This window comes from Penicillium crustosum (assembly GCF_028827405.1).
Source record: "Penicillium crustosum strain IBT 35664 chromosome Unknown utg000005l_segment0_segment0, whole genome shotgun sequence".
Lineage (NCBI taxonomy): Eukaryota > Fungi > Ascomycota > Eurotiomycetes > Eurotiales > Aspergillaceae > Penicillium > Penicillium crustosum.
The window spans coordinates 1,782,688-1,796,652 of NW_026623126.1; the positions used below are offsets into that span (position 1 = coordinate 1,782,688).

The 13,965-nt window shown below is 47.4% G+C and overlaps 7 protein-coding genes across 7 annotated transcripts; 4 read left to right on the forward strand and 3 right to left on the reverse strand.

Annotated features, from left to right (window-relative positions):
* Positions 1-882: 882 nt before the first annotated feature.
* On the reverse strand, positions 883-1,161 carry N7487_011367 (uncharacterized protein; the record flags this gene model as incomplete). The annotated part of the gene is made up of 1 exon (XM_056879097.1): positions 883-1,161. The coding sequence occupies one exon, from the start codon at positions 1,159-1,161 to the stop codon at positions 883-885; it is 279 nt and encodes a 92-aa protein (XP_056724416.1).
* Positions 1,162-1,314: 153 nt separating this feature from the next.
* On the forward strand, positions 1,315-3,419 carry N7487_011368 (alkaline phosphatase; the record flags this gene model as incomplete). Its single annotated transcript, XM_056879098.1, has 2 exons — positions 1,315-1,427; positions 1,481-3,419. The coding sequence occupies 2 exons, from the start codon at positions 1,315-1,317 to the stop codon at positions 3,417-3,419; spliced, it is 2,052 nt and encodes a 683-aa protein (XP_056724417.1).
* A 344-nt stretch (positions 3,420-3,763) lies between these two features.
* Positions 3,764-5,526, reverse strand: N7487_011369 (uncharacterized protein; the record flags this gene model as incomplete). Its single annotated transcript, XM_056879099.1, has 8 exons — positions 3,764-3,850; positions 3,901-4,016; positions 4,078-4,105; positions 4,156-4,359; positions 4,418-5,108; positions 5,161-5,233; positions 5,293-5,306; positions 5,372-5,526. 8 exons carry the CDS (start codon positions 5,524-5,526, stop codon positions 3,764-3,766), a joined length of 1,368 nt encoding a protein of 455 aa, XP_056724418.1.
* A 288-nt stretch (positions 5,527-5,814) lies between these two features.
* N7487_011370 (uncharacterized protein) lies at positions 5,815-5,997 on the forward strand (the record flags this gene model as incomplete). The annotated part of the gene is made up of 1 exon (XM_056879100.1): positions 5,815-5,997. One exon carries the CDS (start codon positions 5,815-5,817, stop codon positions 5,995-5,997), a length of 183 nt encoding a protein of 60 aa, XP_056724419.1.
* A 2,152-nt stretch (positions 5,998-8,149) lies between these two features.
* Positions 8,150-8,490, forward strand: N7487_011371 (uncharacterized protein; the record flags this gene model as incomplete). Its single annotated transcript, XM_056879101.1, has 2 exons — positions 8,150-8,209; positions 8,305-8,490. The coding sequence occupies 2 exons, from the start codon at positions 8,150-8,152 to the stop codon at positions 8,488-8,490; spliced, it is 246 nt and encodes an 81-aa protein (XP_056724420.1).
* A 1,139-nt stretch (positions 8,491-9,629) lies between these two features.
* Positions 9,630-10,050, reverse strand: N7487_011372 (uncharacterized protein; the record flags this gene model as incomplete). The annotated part of the gene is made up of 3 exons (XM_056879102.1): positions 9,630-9,842; positions 9,900-9,957; positions 10,010-10,050. 3 exons carry the CDS (start codon positions 10,048-10,050, stop codon positions 9,630-9,632), a joined length of 312 nt encoding a protein of 103 aa, XP_056724421.1.
* A 1,164-nt stretch (positions 10,051-11,214) lies between these two features.
* Positions 11,215-11,949, forward strand: N7487_011373 (uncharacterized protein; the record flags this gene model as incomplete). Its single annotated transcript, XM_056879103.1, has 1 exon — positions 11,215-11,949. One exon carries the CDS (start codon positions 11,215-11,217, stop codon positions 11,947-11,949), a length of 735 nt encoding a protein of 244 aa, XP_056724422.1.
* Positions 11,950-13,965: the final 2,016 nt, after the last annotated feature.

A 13,965-nucleotide genomic window follows, 5' to 3' on the forward strand; every position in this document is an offset into this window, starting at 1 on the left:
GTCGAAATGGCAAGCAATGTCACGGCCTTAAAATAAACTATGAGATCAATGAAGGTAAAGGTTGAGGATGGGTCAAACGCCTTCACATTATTAGCTACTATAATGAGAATAGATTTTCATGAACATACAATTACAATATGTCAAGATTGCCCATTAATAGAACACTCATCAATGTCGATATTTCCAGAACATCCTCAGATGGTAGCAACTGAAGGGTTTATGGTTAGCGCGACAACCCTTGAGAATGCATTTCTTTGTCCAATACCGGTGGTCATCTCCAGAGCCTGATAATAGTACTCGGTTCTTTGTCTAATTTGTGATTGCTTTCAACTAATATACTGCAGTTCACATCTATTTCAAAGCATCATGGTTAATATCACAGAAGAGCAAGACCGAAAAAAAAAGCACTTCTGCGCAGATGCTGTAGAGCTGAGCACCATTTTCAGCCTCCCCTGCTGATGCTGTGTAATCACGTTTTCTCACTCACAGCAACTTCTACGCCGCCTGATATATCTATGAATAATACCTTGATGACCTCGGGGCCCATTACTTAGCCTGAGGCTGGGCCTATCTAGGTCCCAGCCACGCTACATAATGTCTGCCACCGGGGTTGGAGAATCAGCTGAACTAGTAGAGCTAATGATAGGATAGCCCTGAATCATTGGCAACTTATTGGCACAACATACGACATCATATGTTGTTTTATTTATTTTAGTTGGTATGTCGTTTATTTCTTTTGTCTCAGGTTGGACATTTCAACTGAACGCTTACAGCTACCTATTCTCGACATCGGAATACCGCCGGAGAGATATAGAACTGGCTAGCGCCTTGTTATACCTCTGCGGTTCCTTCGTGCCATGATAGGCAGCTATATGGAAGCATTCACGTGGCTACAGAAACAGCCTCGAGCAGAACGAACGTCATTCCACCCCATCTCTCATCCATCCCACGTGCAATGGCCCGCCAAGCCAATATGGCTTGGCGGATGACTGGGGTTGGCTGGACTGGCTTGGCATTCCGTTCCCTTGACTTGGCAAGGAGGTTCAAGCTTCCCAGGTAAACTCCAGGATTACGCACGTGCAAATCTTCCTTGTTTCTTATTCGTTCCCATACAGAACAGTTATTGTGTAGCAAGACCATTATCTCCAGGCACTGGGACATTTCGGAGATTTGTGTCTCGATATCACTATAGGTTATCTTGGCGGGAGACTCTTGGCAGGCAGCTCGCTTGCAATTAGCTCCAAAGCTCCTTGTACTTAACGGAGGTGCTTTCGCTCTAAATGTAACTCGTTTCATCACGATCGCCTTATCAAGATGCGCGCCTCTTCAATCTCCGCGCTGGCATGTTTTGTCGCGTTCACGGCTGCTCAGACTTTCCAGCGCTTGGGTGGTTGCCCTGACTTGGGATGTATCTTCCCGCCGGATCAGTATGTAATGTTTCAATTGCGCCTAATTACTAGCTTCTAATACCTCTTTGCAGGGTTGACTTCCTAGCGGGTCAGTACTTCGACATCCGTCTCGAAGTACACTCCCCTGTCAATGGTTCTGAAGCTCGTGTCGGAGAGCCAGACGAGAACTTTACCTTCACCATCGCCAAGAAGGGCAATGGAAAGGGCAAGAACAGTGCTCCTGTCACTGCAACGGAATACTTCAAGATTGATGAACCCAAGCTAGAGAGGTGGAACTTCACATGGTTTGAAGGTAACAGCTTCCCATCGTTCGCTTCTTGGGGAACACAAAAGCTAACAGAAATAGATCGCTTCGCCGAGGACGCAGAGAAACCTTCCCTCGTCAATGTGACTTCAAAGATCTACAGGAGAATCGCTCTTTATGAGCCCGGCGAATACGAGGCCACTCTGACCTATTACGGGGAACAAAAGACAGTCGCTAACTGGCTTGTTCGTGATCTCCCTACCAAGCGGCGCGCGAAGAACGTCGTCATGTTCGTTGGAGACGGCATGACAACCAACATGATCACTGCGGCACGTCTCATTGCCCATCGCAGCATCAACGGCAAATATCAGACGAAGATGGCATTGGACAAGTTCCCTGTGCTGGGACACCAGATGACACACTCCATGGACTCGTTCATTACCGATTCGGCCAACTCCGCCACGGCCCTTTACACTGGTCACAAGACTACCGTCAATGCTCTGGGTGTCTATGTAGACTCCTCGAGCGACGCCTTTGATGATCCGAAATTCGAGACAATCGCAGAAATCTTCCGCCGTCAGCACCCGAAGTCCGGTGTTGGCATTGTGTCCACTGCATTTTTGGCAGATGCTACCCCTGCTGGGTTGGCTGCTCACACTAGCGACCGTGGTGAATACGACCATGTCATCGGCTCATACTACGAAGGTCTGACCGACTACGAGTGGACAAACTGGGATGGCCCCGATGTGCTCCTCGGTGCTGGTGCAGAGGACTTCCTCGAGAGCGAAGAAACCCGTGATTACTACAAGCTCTTCGCCGAGAAGGGTTACAACGTTGCCTGGAACAACACCGCTCTGAACAGCGCCCCAACTGACGAGAAGCTGCTCGGTGTTTTCCAGAAATCCAACCTCGCTACTTGGCTTGATCGTAACGTCTACCAGTCCAACCTTTACAACCAGAGCAACTACCCCGATGGTTCGGACCGTGACGCAGACGATCTGCCCGGACTCAAGGACATGACTCTCAAGGCGATCGACGTGCTCGACAAGCGCCACCGCAAGGATGGCTGGTTCCTTATGTCCGAGGCCGCTAGCATCGACAAGCAGATGCACACTCTGGATTACGATCGTGCCCTAGGCGAGCTGCTCGAACTCGACGATACCGTGCGCGCAACAATCGAGAAACTCGAGAAATTGGGCCAGCTTGAAGACACCCTCATCGTTGTCACAGCCGATCACGGTCACGGTTTCGATGTGACCGGCTCGGTCGACACCGAGTACATGGAAGCTCAGGAAGACGACCGCAGCAAGCGTAATGCAATCGGATATTACGAAAACTCCGGCTTGTCGCAATACACCGTCGCTGGATCTAACGCTTTGCGGTACTCCGAAGGTGTCCACTTCCCTGCCCAATGGGACCCGAGATACACCCTGCACTCCGGTGTTGGTGCCTTCCCTGACCACCGGGAGAATTACCAAGTTCATAGCGAGGGTCCCCGCACACCTGCTGTGAAGGATGAGAAGAAGGGATATGTTGCTAACTACAAGGATGCGGTTAGTGGTTTCATGGTCGATGGAACCATCCCCCTTGATGCGGCACAGGGTGTCCACTCTTTGACCGATGTGCCTGTCTTTGCGCGCGGCCCGTGTCAGGAGCTGTTTGGAGGTGTGTACAGCTCGATTGACATCTTCTTCAACATGGCGGAATGCCTTGGATTGTCGGAGACAAAGCGAAATGGTAAGCCTCCCCATGGTGGAAAAGCTTGATTAGTATAATCGGGTACCATTTTGGTGATGGCATCACTTTCTCATAGAAGTTTTGAGCCGAATAATTAGAGGACAGGCTTTACAGCTTAATTTGTACAAGAGAACAATATGAAATTATGTCGAGAATTCAGATTTCCAATTTTTATGTAATAAACATCCTTTAAATATCAACCAACACCTGCAGCATGCGAGGTATACGTGTACAATTAAACAGCAGTCTATTTACAATGGCCCAGCCAATTCATGCCATCTATGTATCAGTCCCATACTTACCAAAGCAAATCTATAAAGTAACCGTTTCCATCACTAGAAACATTTTAAAATGTTCGCCATAATAATCGCATTTAGGTGGCGTTGTTGGCACAGGTCCAGCTTGCCTTGGACGAGCTCTCATTGATGGCCAGTCCCGAGACGTACAGTCCCAATCCACACTAGTCTGGTCAGCTAGAAAACCCAAATTATACAGAGGGGCAAAACGTACAATAGCACACGCAATTCCAAGAATGATCACGTTGATAATAGTCAGGGTGGTCTTTTTGATTGACGAGAACCAGTTTCCCTTGTTCATCATGAGCCAGAAAATGGAAGGGAGGCCGTCTGTTCTCAGTCAGTAGTAATCCATTTTCCATCAAGATTGTAAGTTCAAAATTCGACTTACAGCTAAACCAGCTTCCAAATAGTGCACTCTGCAAAACAGGTTAGTAGATGCACGGTGATAAATGATTAGAGAACATACAATCAAACTCAGCAACTCGTTGAACACCGGAATGGACTCAGCGATGATCCACGCAACAGTCCAGGTGCTCAAGCCAATCGCGACCCATGTGCCCGTAGCCAAGAGAGTCTTCTGGTGCATGTGGTGCGAGCGCTCGCCGCGGAAGATTCGAACATAAATATACTTGCAAGCAACGTGGCCGAAAACAACACCAGCAACAATGACCTATTACAAATTAGAACTGACCCACAAATCAACCGCCGCAAGGAGACAAGTAACATACCGTTGGAATGGCGAGGCCGTATGCAACCTTCTTCATCATAGGTCCAGCCGACGAGAGGGCGGGAGATGCGACATCCGGGCCCGCATAGCAGTAGATGACCATAGCGGTCACAACGTACATAGTAGTATCGACAACCTGGAGCATAGCGAGGGCCTTGGGGAAATCGCGGGGATCCTGCATCTCCGACATGATACCGAAGAAAGAGACGTGGGCAATGAAGGCGAAGACGATGTTGGTGACAGCCAAGAAACCTTCTTGGAAGGTCGGGGTGGCGATGATATCGTTCTGAACATCAGCGGGCGCCTGGACACCAATGGAAACCATGGTGACGATGGTGGCGACCAGGATACTGATGGCGGAGATGATGGACATCCAGAAGACTTTCTCTGCCGTGCGTGGGAGGGCCGCAAGACAGCTGACGATCAAACCGACAACTCCGAAGACAATGGTGCAGGTACCGTGGTTCGTGATGGTGTTGAACAAGACCGAGAATGTGAGAATGTGACTGGCCATCAGGAAGATAATGAACAGCAGCTGGCCGACGAAGAAAATCTCGCGTCCGATGGGGCCTAGAAGAAGCTCACCAGCGTCGCCCATGCTGTGAACCTGGGGGTAACGCTGCTTGAACTGGCCCATGGTGTATCCAGTGTACCATGAGATGCCGGACAAGAACATAATAATGAGGAATGCCCTGGGAGATGGTCAGTTTTATTCCTGCGTCATGGAGGTAGACGTTTCCTTACGGGACAATTCCAAGGGTTGCAACTGCGGACGGAAGAGATAGGATACCAAGCGAGATATTTTCAGCGACCATCACTAGATGAACTGTGTTAGAAAGGAGATGTTGTTGACTGGAGTTAATGATGGGCTCTCACGCGTTCCAGCTTGCCTGTATAAAAGTCAGAAATTTGCCTTTCGGTGCAACAAAAGCAGTAAACAAAGTGAGATACTGACCACCATGGCATGATACGATACTTCACTTCCCCAGATTCTTCGTTTCCAAAGGGATCATCTGTAGGCTCTACCGGATAGGCCTTCTTCTCCATGTCGGTTGACTCATTGTATACTTCGTAGTCCTGGATAGGACGAGGTGCTTCAGGGACGCTCATATTGTTGAATAGTATATGATATGGGAAAGTGAAGAAAAGAAAACGTCCAGGGCGAGAGAAAAAGGCACCGAAAAACGCTTGTGGAGGCCCAAAAATGAACGGTTGGCCAAGGACTTTTGCTTGGCGTCCGAAATTATAAAGGTTAATAAAATCTTCTATTACCAGTTATGTACTGGTTGAGAGATGCTCGCGAGTCCGGGGAGGGCAATTGTTGCCTAATGACGAACTCGCTCAAACACACACTGGGGGTGTCCGGGGTAAAATGCCAATGAGGTTGCAACTTTGAGGATGGCATTGAAAAATGCGTTCATGGGTTTGGCTAGCGACACCGTGGGATGCTTACATAAGCGTATCTTCACCGGTGCGCCTTCCATATTTGTGGGGTATTCGGCGTCTGGCGAGCCAACCCCGTACACGGTATGCATCCAGGCCACACATGTTACCGGCCCGGCGCACCCGGCCCGGCGTTGAACAGCCCCCCGGATGCGCATGCAGGCCCCAATATCTCTCCTTAGCGATAACGTTTTTAGAAACTGTTAGTCAAAGTTTTATGTACTGTCCCTTGTTTGGGTTTACCCCAAGTTTCAACCCCAGATCATACAGTTTGCTTCTAAAAGAACCAGTTGTCACGAGAAGTTCGAATAATTAAAGTAATGGTGCATAAACTAAAGTCCGACCGTGGCGCTTTTAACTTTATTATAAGACAAGCACTAGAATTTTCTGGAAGCGAGATTCTCACCTATCAGGTCTCAGAGTCCGATCTCGGGAGAGTCAGCCATGGTCTGTTAGCCAAAACCCCGGGTCTTGGCGGGTTGGGTTCCTATCCCTGTTTCAAGGGAATTGGGGTCACTCCAGGATTGAATCCCGCATGGAGCCGACCCATTTTCTTAGCTGAGATGCGGGGGGTTGGAATTCCTTTTGGTGTAACCAGTGTACCTCCACTCTGCCTTCATTAAATCCTGATTCAAAGACCGGGCAGTTTGGTGCAAATTTCTTAATATATGTACCTTTTGTATGGTACTACCATACAAAAAGTACTTGTGATAAAAATTTCTTCAACGTCATATTCCTCCACCGCAGTATTGTATAGATAAAAAAATGAACGTAATTTCAGAATAAATTCAATATACGGTATCAAGAGTAGAGTATAAGAGATTGTTCTAAAGAGACAGTTGATAGTCGAGGGATCATCAATAGTGCATTTTTTTCATCTTCTAGTAGGAAAATAGGGTTTGGCTTCTTTTGGAACTCACGAAGTACACCCGATTCTTATCGTCAACTTATCTTTGGTTGAGAGATATGAGTTAGGAGAGATTTTGATTCTAAGTACCTTTTGTATTGTGGTCCCATACAAAGGTTACTTACATCAGTAACTGGTACATAGTTTCCCATGCGGCCCAACCCGTTATTGAACTAAATATATAGAAACGGTCTAGTGGAGGAGCATAACAAGAAATTTGGGAAGAAATTTGGGGTTTTCAATTTCACCTCGGGCTTCCTTGGAATGGCTCATTGTACCCAAGTGTATAGCGCTCAGGGGTCAATGGTGCCTTAATGCCTAGTTTCTGCCTTATTTTGACCTCGCAGAAAAACAAAACTACATGAATTACAACCTTGGAATAACGGGTGTCTTATTAAGCAAAGTATCTAAATTGCAGATGCCATGTAAGTTCAATAAAATGACGCTATTCCCACCATACAAAAGATCGTACACCCCCGGACCTAGTGGCGAATTCAGAACAACCAAACCTGCCCCTTAAAAATACAAAACCTCTCATGCTGGATAGCTAAGAAATTCTCTACTCAATGCAATTAGAATTACATTCATTGACCTGATATCGGTAGAGAGACCCCGGTTGAAAATATCGGGCTTTGTTATTCCGAAAAGAAAAAAAGCAGCAGCGACATCGCTAGAACGATACCGAGATATTTTGTTTCAGTGGCAAAAATAGCCTGGAGTCCGCAGACGTATTATCTGCCGAGTCGAGCTCATTACATGTTATGGCTTTATGCGAATGATATCGACAGTTTATGTGATTTGACAAGTATTATCAGGGCATCTTACAACTCTAAGGGGGCGGGTCGCGTGACTATGTGTATGTCTACACTTGCATTTTTAACGTGATTTTCATGTCAGTTACATTTGGAAGTATTCCTAAATCGTTATTAATGTCATATTCCGAATAAATGTGCATCACGGAGAGGCATGACTTACTATGGATGATAGCTGGAGAAGTATGCAAGTATATGGAATTCTGACAGACTTTAGCTTATATATATATTCGTCGGGTGGCCCCAAACTCCTCATGGGGTCGGCACATGTAGATAGATCCCACTTGCCTTTTTTCTCTGTGCGACCCCGTTGATAGGGAATGTGTATACATTCCTTCTCCACTGAGAACATTCTCTGAGTAGCATGCTGCACTCATCGGCCATACACTAAGATTCAATTCCGGATCTGATCCGGATCCAGGTGCTATCTCCACATGGGAACGTTAACCAGTCTTGGAATACAGCAAAAGCATGATAATACAGTATGAATTCAAGAGCACATGAGGTGAGCTGTGCGTGTGCCTTCATGGTTAGAGTAGGATCGAAAAACTCACCAGCCTCATATTCAATGATGTCACTATATTATTCTCGAATCCTGAACTTGCCCACCACCAACGTAGCTATCATTGGGGTAAGTCTTTTCGGCCTCCTCCTAGCCCTAGCCCTACAAAAAGGGTTTCTAACATACACCATCTACGACGTCCGCCCTTACCATAAATTCATCAGCGGGCTATCACGCTCTCCCCAAATACACCAGTCATGCTCGAGAAGCTAGACGCTTTCACCCGCATCCAGCCCGAAAGCTACGAGCTCTACGACCTCCACTCCCGTACAGCGGGCCGAATACAATGTCGGAAACCGCTTGGGCTATGGCTACTCCGGCGTGCGTGTCTACCACCACGTCGTGATTAGGGAGCTATCGTCTAGTGGCGCAAGCGCATATTCCCGTTATCTATAGTAAACAGTGGGTCCGAAACTCCCCCGGGTCGCACATGGGCTTTTGCCAACGGTGGGACAGGGGGTGGGGGTGGGCGGTGGCAACCTACCCACACAACGCAGATACATAGTATGTATCCACTTTCGTGTTCGCAATCGTGTTCGCAAGATACTTTACCAAGACATCGAGCCACAATCCTCCAACACCGTGGCGTAACAACACATATACCCACTACCCAAATCTCCCTGGAAACCACCATGGAGCAGTACAGCCTCCCTGTGATCATAATGAACCGAACCCACGGGGCCTTTATGATGGCCGGTGGTAGCTTGGCAGGGAGATCGACAGAAAAGGATTTATCGGAACTTGGAGCTCAGTAGGCATCTTGACAAACGGTAAATGCCGGAGATGGGAGAAGAGGGATAGAATAGTGGATTTGACTTGAAGTGGCTGTATCTAGTGAAGATAGAGTGATTGAGTGGGGCAAACTGTCAATTGTCGGTTTCGCTTTATTCAAATGTAATAGAACCATATCATTTACCTGGTATGTTACTTTCTTCAAGATTGGTAGCCTTGCACTAACTATAGCACCATGTCGAGAAAGGGAACATCTCTAAAGTTGTTGCCTGGATGGCCCAACTTATCGTAGGGATCCTTCAAAAAGCCAAGACAGCCCATGTTTCAGAGTTGTAACAGGCGGTGGAAGCAATTTACTCCTATGTGAGACTTAGTATCGTGATAATTTGCATAACGATACATGCGACCGTCAATCGAATATACTCGTACCAAGTCAATTCCCTACTCAATTGTCCCATAGATGACGAAAATAATCCAAACTATCTAGCTGCCCACCCTGACTCAATGATATCTACATCACGCGCCTAGATTATCCGAGCCTAAGACAGTTATCTATTTGACTTAGAACTAGATTACCAGGAGCTATAGTACGAGCGTCTAAAAAACATGTAGAGTAGTTTCGACTGGATCCCAGACGGTGTAGACATATAGCATGGGCCCAAAACGCAGCACCAGCTTCATAAATTCACCTCACATCGGATAAGTACAAAGTGCATCAAGATATGTTTGTCAATCCTGGCTGCTATTCTCAGCCTTCTCACCAAGCAACACTGTCTCCTGCGCCGTTTTGGGTGCAGTAATAGTGTAGCTCATCACCGCCGATGTGCTTTCCCTGGGACTCGCAATAGTACAGCAGGTCCTTCTCATTCAGAAGTGTACAATCGGGGCATGTATCCCACTGCTTGCTACCAGTGTTTCGGTTCTTATAGGCAGTGCATGCCTTTTCAGTGGCAGCTTTATTGTATACCTCCTATAATGTAGTTAGAATTGTATTCCCTCAGGGTATATATTTTCATCTTGTACTTACAACTCCTTTGGCAGGGGTATCGATGCAAACACCTTGAGTGTGCAGGTCGGCGAAAGCACTGCAAAGAATGAGTCTTTGTATCAATGATGTCAATTTGGAGAAGGTCTTACCCAACAGCAAGAGCTGCGATAATAAGTGAAATGGACTTCATCTTGATGGTAATGGTAAGGGAGGTAATTATCAAGGTGGCTTTCGAGAACTGGGGCAGACGTAGATTTAAATGATGCTCAAAAAGTCAGCGAAGCGGTGCGTTAAAAGGAACTTAGATAGCCTTCTAAATCCTTCTAAATTGAGTTTACCCGCCTCTCCGCACGTCAGGTCATACCTAGGTACAGATCCCGATTGTCGAAATGAGACAATATAAGACATAATTTCCGAGCAATCCCCATCGGAACGATGATCTTTGATCTGCATTTCCCTAATTGACACTCTAGTGCTCTATAATCATTCCTGTCCTTCTGCAAGGTCCCTTAATGCGCAATATGTCTCACAACCAAACCTACGTGGGTACTATAGAGCTGATTAGCAAGAATTTAGAGTTTAGCTAGCCATTTAGGCTCTAGACCATCAGCACGTGGGAACTGTATCTGTCAGGGTTTACGCTCCGGATCTACAAGATGATTAACAGGTTCAGATCTTCATTCCAAGTGGCTATCTAGTCAAAAAATGAATTTTAATCCTCATGGTTGATGTTATCTTCATCAACACATTCAAAAACGCCAAGATCCAAAGTGTTTCTACTATCTCGTACGGAATCCTCCGGTTGAACTGGGTTTGGCCCCCACGGCGTCTCACAGCCCCTTATCAGGATCAGCAAATTTGCCCCACAGCCGTTACACGCCCCAGGTCTCAATTGCCCCGTGGCGTTCTTCAGGGCCAATGCATTTGGCCAGTAAGATCACCCGTACACAGCTCATGATCTACATACATCATCCGGAGCTCCTGCAGGAACTCAAATTGATTAGCCTGTCGCAATCTCTCCCCATCATGGCTTGATATCACCAGCATCGGTAGATCTCCGGCTATTTCTCGGAAGGATACAGCTGAAACATGGTGGGTTCTTGCGTGAATATGCTGAGCTTCTATGGTGATGGTATGTTGTAGATCTGCTGCGGTAATATGGCTCCGTAGGATGGTTTCGTCTAGTTTGACAAAATATACCATCCTTCCGGGGCTGCTGGAAACCCCGTTGCCTTCCCCGAGCGACTCTAAATAGCGTGTCCTTTCCGTCGTTAAATTTGCGATATCACTTTCCTCAAGACCCATTCCTGGTTAACACCACGGACCTTTACCAAACTCCTTCTTCTTCGACATCATGAAGATCGACTTCGTCTTCCTTGCTTCTCTCTGTGCCAACAGTGCACTCGTTTCTGCCCTGCCGGCCGATACAGCCGACAAGGCTACTCTCCTTCTGGAAGATGGCACCACACAGACTATCAGCAAGAGAGATCTAGCTGCCAACCTACCTGGTGTTGCTCTGTCTCCACCAACCAATTCTCTCCCGGAGTTCATTGAGACTGGATCCGATGATTCCACCCCCTTGAGACGTCTGGGCAAGCGTGGTGGTGCCCAATTCATCATCCCCCTTCCCGATGAGAAATTCCTCGGCTGGGACATCGCGATGTCTACCATCGTGCACGCCAACGAAGCGGATGCCACTGCTTCTATGGCATCAGGTCAATCTATCGCAAACAGCATCACGGTTGGTGCCTCGTATACCGCCACCGTGGAAGGGTTCCTTAGTGTCGGTACTTCCATCAGCTACCAGAACACCGAAACTGCTACTCTCACCGGCACGGTCACCATGACAATCCCGAAGAACAAGTGGGGTGCGATTGTTAGCAACCCTTTGACCTACCGCCGAAGGGGATACGTCTTCAATGGACAGCCCGGAAGTGCACAATATGAGTACTTCCAGGCGGATTCTTTCACCCACGATACTTACACGTATGGATCCAACTCCTTGTCCTGGGTCAAGGGTGTTGTTACCACTTGTTTGGGAGACTCGTACCCTCTGAAGCGCTGCGTTGGAGATGGTAGCTTGGAATAAGTCTTCAACTTTGGTGACTTTGTCGGCATTTTCAGGGTTTGAATCACGGATATTGCCCACGATTTCAATTCACAATATGCCTGTTGGGCGCAATAAGATGCTCTTGCGGTAGAGGTCTTGATTTCCTGTTATTTTTTATGTTGTGTATAGCAGCTGTCTATTTTCAACTGAAGTACTAGTTCCAGCGCAATAAATATCCAGTTCATGTTAAATTTGGTATTGAGACTTTGAGAGACTATTTATCTGATTGAGAGTCTCAAGATCCGTGGATGGTTGGTTGGATTATGTGACTGAAGATCCCAACCAAACCCCTCCCCCTAGTTTATTTTTCTCTCTCTTTACATCAAAAATATGAAGACCTGTGGGGTTGACTTCGACAATGAGTGCTTTCGACACCAGAAACGGCCGCCTTTCCACTCGTAACGTTGGACGCCAAGCTGCTATTTAACTACCCACAGCCCTGGAACACCACTATTCTGCAGCCTAACATTGTTAGTCATCCTCCAGTCCTGATATTGCGCTCAACTCCAACACTTGTTCCCCCTATTTCCATTAGTGACCGAAATGGGCTTTCGGGGCGAGATTTTGAAGGAAATCTCCTTGGATAGGGCGCAAGTGCCCTTTCAAACGACCAATTTGTTAATGGGAAGGGGGGTCGGACCGGGAAAACTATAACCCGACAATGGAGTCCTTCATCCGCCCCCACGCCCCACCGCTCTTTCGCACGGTTCTCGCGGCGTCATCTAGGAACTGCGCGGGGGAGGCTCTTGTCTCCATCCTAGCACCTCACCCCACTCGGAAGAACCATTTGAGCAGTAAATAGTATGAGGCTGCTGACTGTTCAATGCCCGGCGTTCAAGTCGCGGCTGTGAGGCATGTCGTCAGCAAAAAAGAAATGTGATGAATCAAAGCCTTCAAACTGCAAGATCGAAAGCTCGACGCTGCCAAAGACCAATAGCTTACTACGCCACTTACAAACATGGTTAGCTTCAATCTCTAGAGATCTCATGTTAGTCGTCTTCTACGGCGTCTCTAGTGGATGTTTCTCTGGCCGCTGTTACAGCCTGCCGCTGGACTGGCGAGTTACAAACCAGGCCAAAAAGATCACTATATATGAGAATTACGCTCAGATAGACCAAGCTCCGATATATATAGTGCGTTACATATATAGTGCATGACATGACAACCGCACATGAGGGGAAATAAATACATTATCAAGCTGTTGGGCGGATACTCACCCACGTCCCTGCAGAGCAACGAGAACGAACCGCGATATACTGTGTCTTTTCGGTGGCAGAGGACGATGGAGTTTTCTACCTCTTGCCTTCAGCCCACAGGGATGAAACGGAGCTATAACCACACCATGAACAAATACTCAGAAGACGATGCGATTCTAGATATCGATGCGATACTAGGAATCGAGAATGACGGGCCCGTTATTTCCCAGGTTTCATAGAGGACGGTATCTATAGAAATACCGGAGGGGCCTGAGAAACAGAAGGCAACAGCGGCAAGAGCCATGAGCGAGGCCAACAAGGCCAATCACAGGGAGCAGGTTCGGAGTTGGAGTCAGAGAAGGACATCTACGGAAGTCTCCGTTGCGCGTATCGTAATGAAGATGCCAACCATATTCTGCTTGGCAATCTGATTGTGGTAACTTTAGCTTGGGCTTATACAAATTATAATGGGGCAAAATTATGCTATCTACAGCCATACCACGACTTAGCGGCAAGAAACTAGAAACTAGATAATAGGGGTCAGGTGCGGTGTGGATTTGCATGGTAGTATCGATCCGAAACTTATTCGAGCCACTCCTAAAGCTGAAGGAGAGAGTCAAGTAGGGTATGAATGAGATGCCGCAGCGCCCAGACACTCAGCCCCGTAATAATTTACAAGCCCGCTGGATTTCCTGAGGCTGAACATCACAGCAGCAACTTAACGTCATTCACGCTACGCTATAACCGGGAGGTAGTCAGGCTAGGGCCCAAAGCGTTCACTCAGTTCCAACCAAAATAT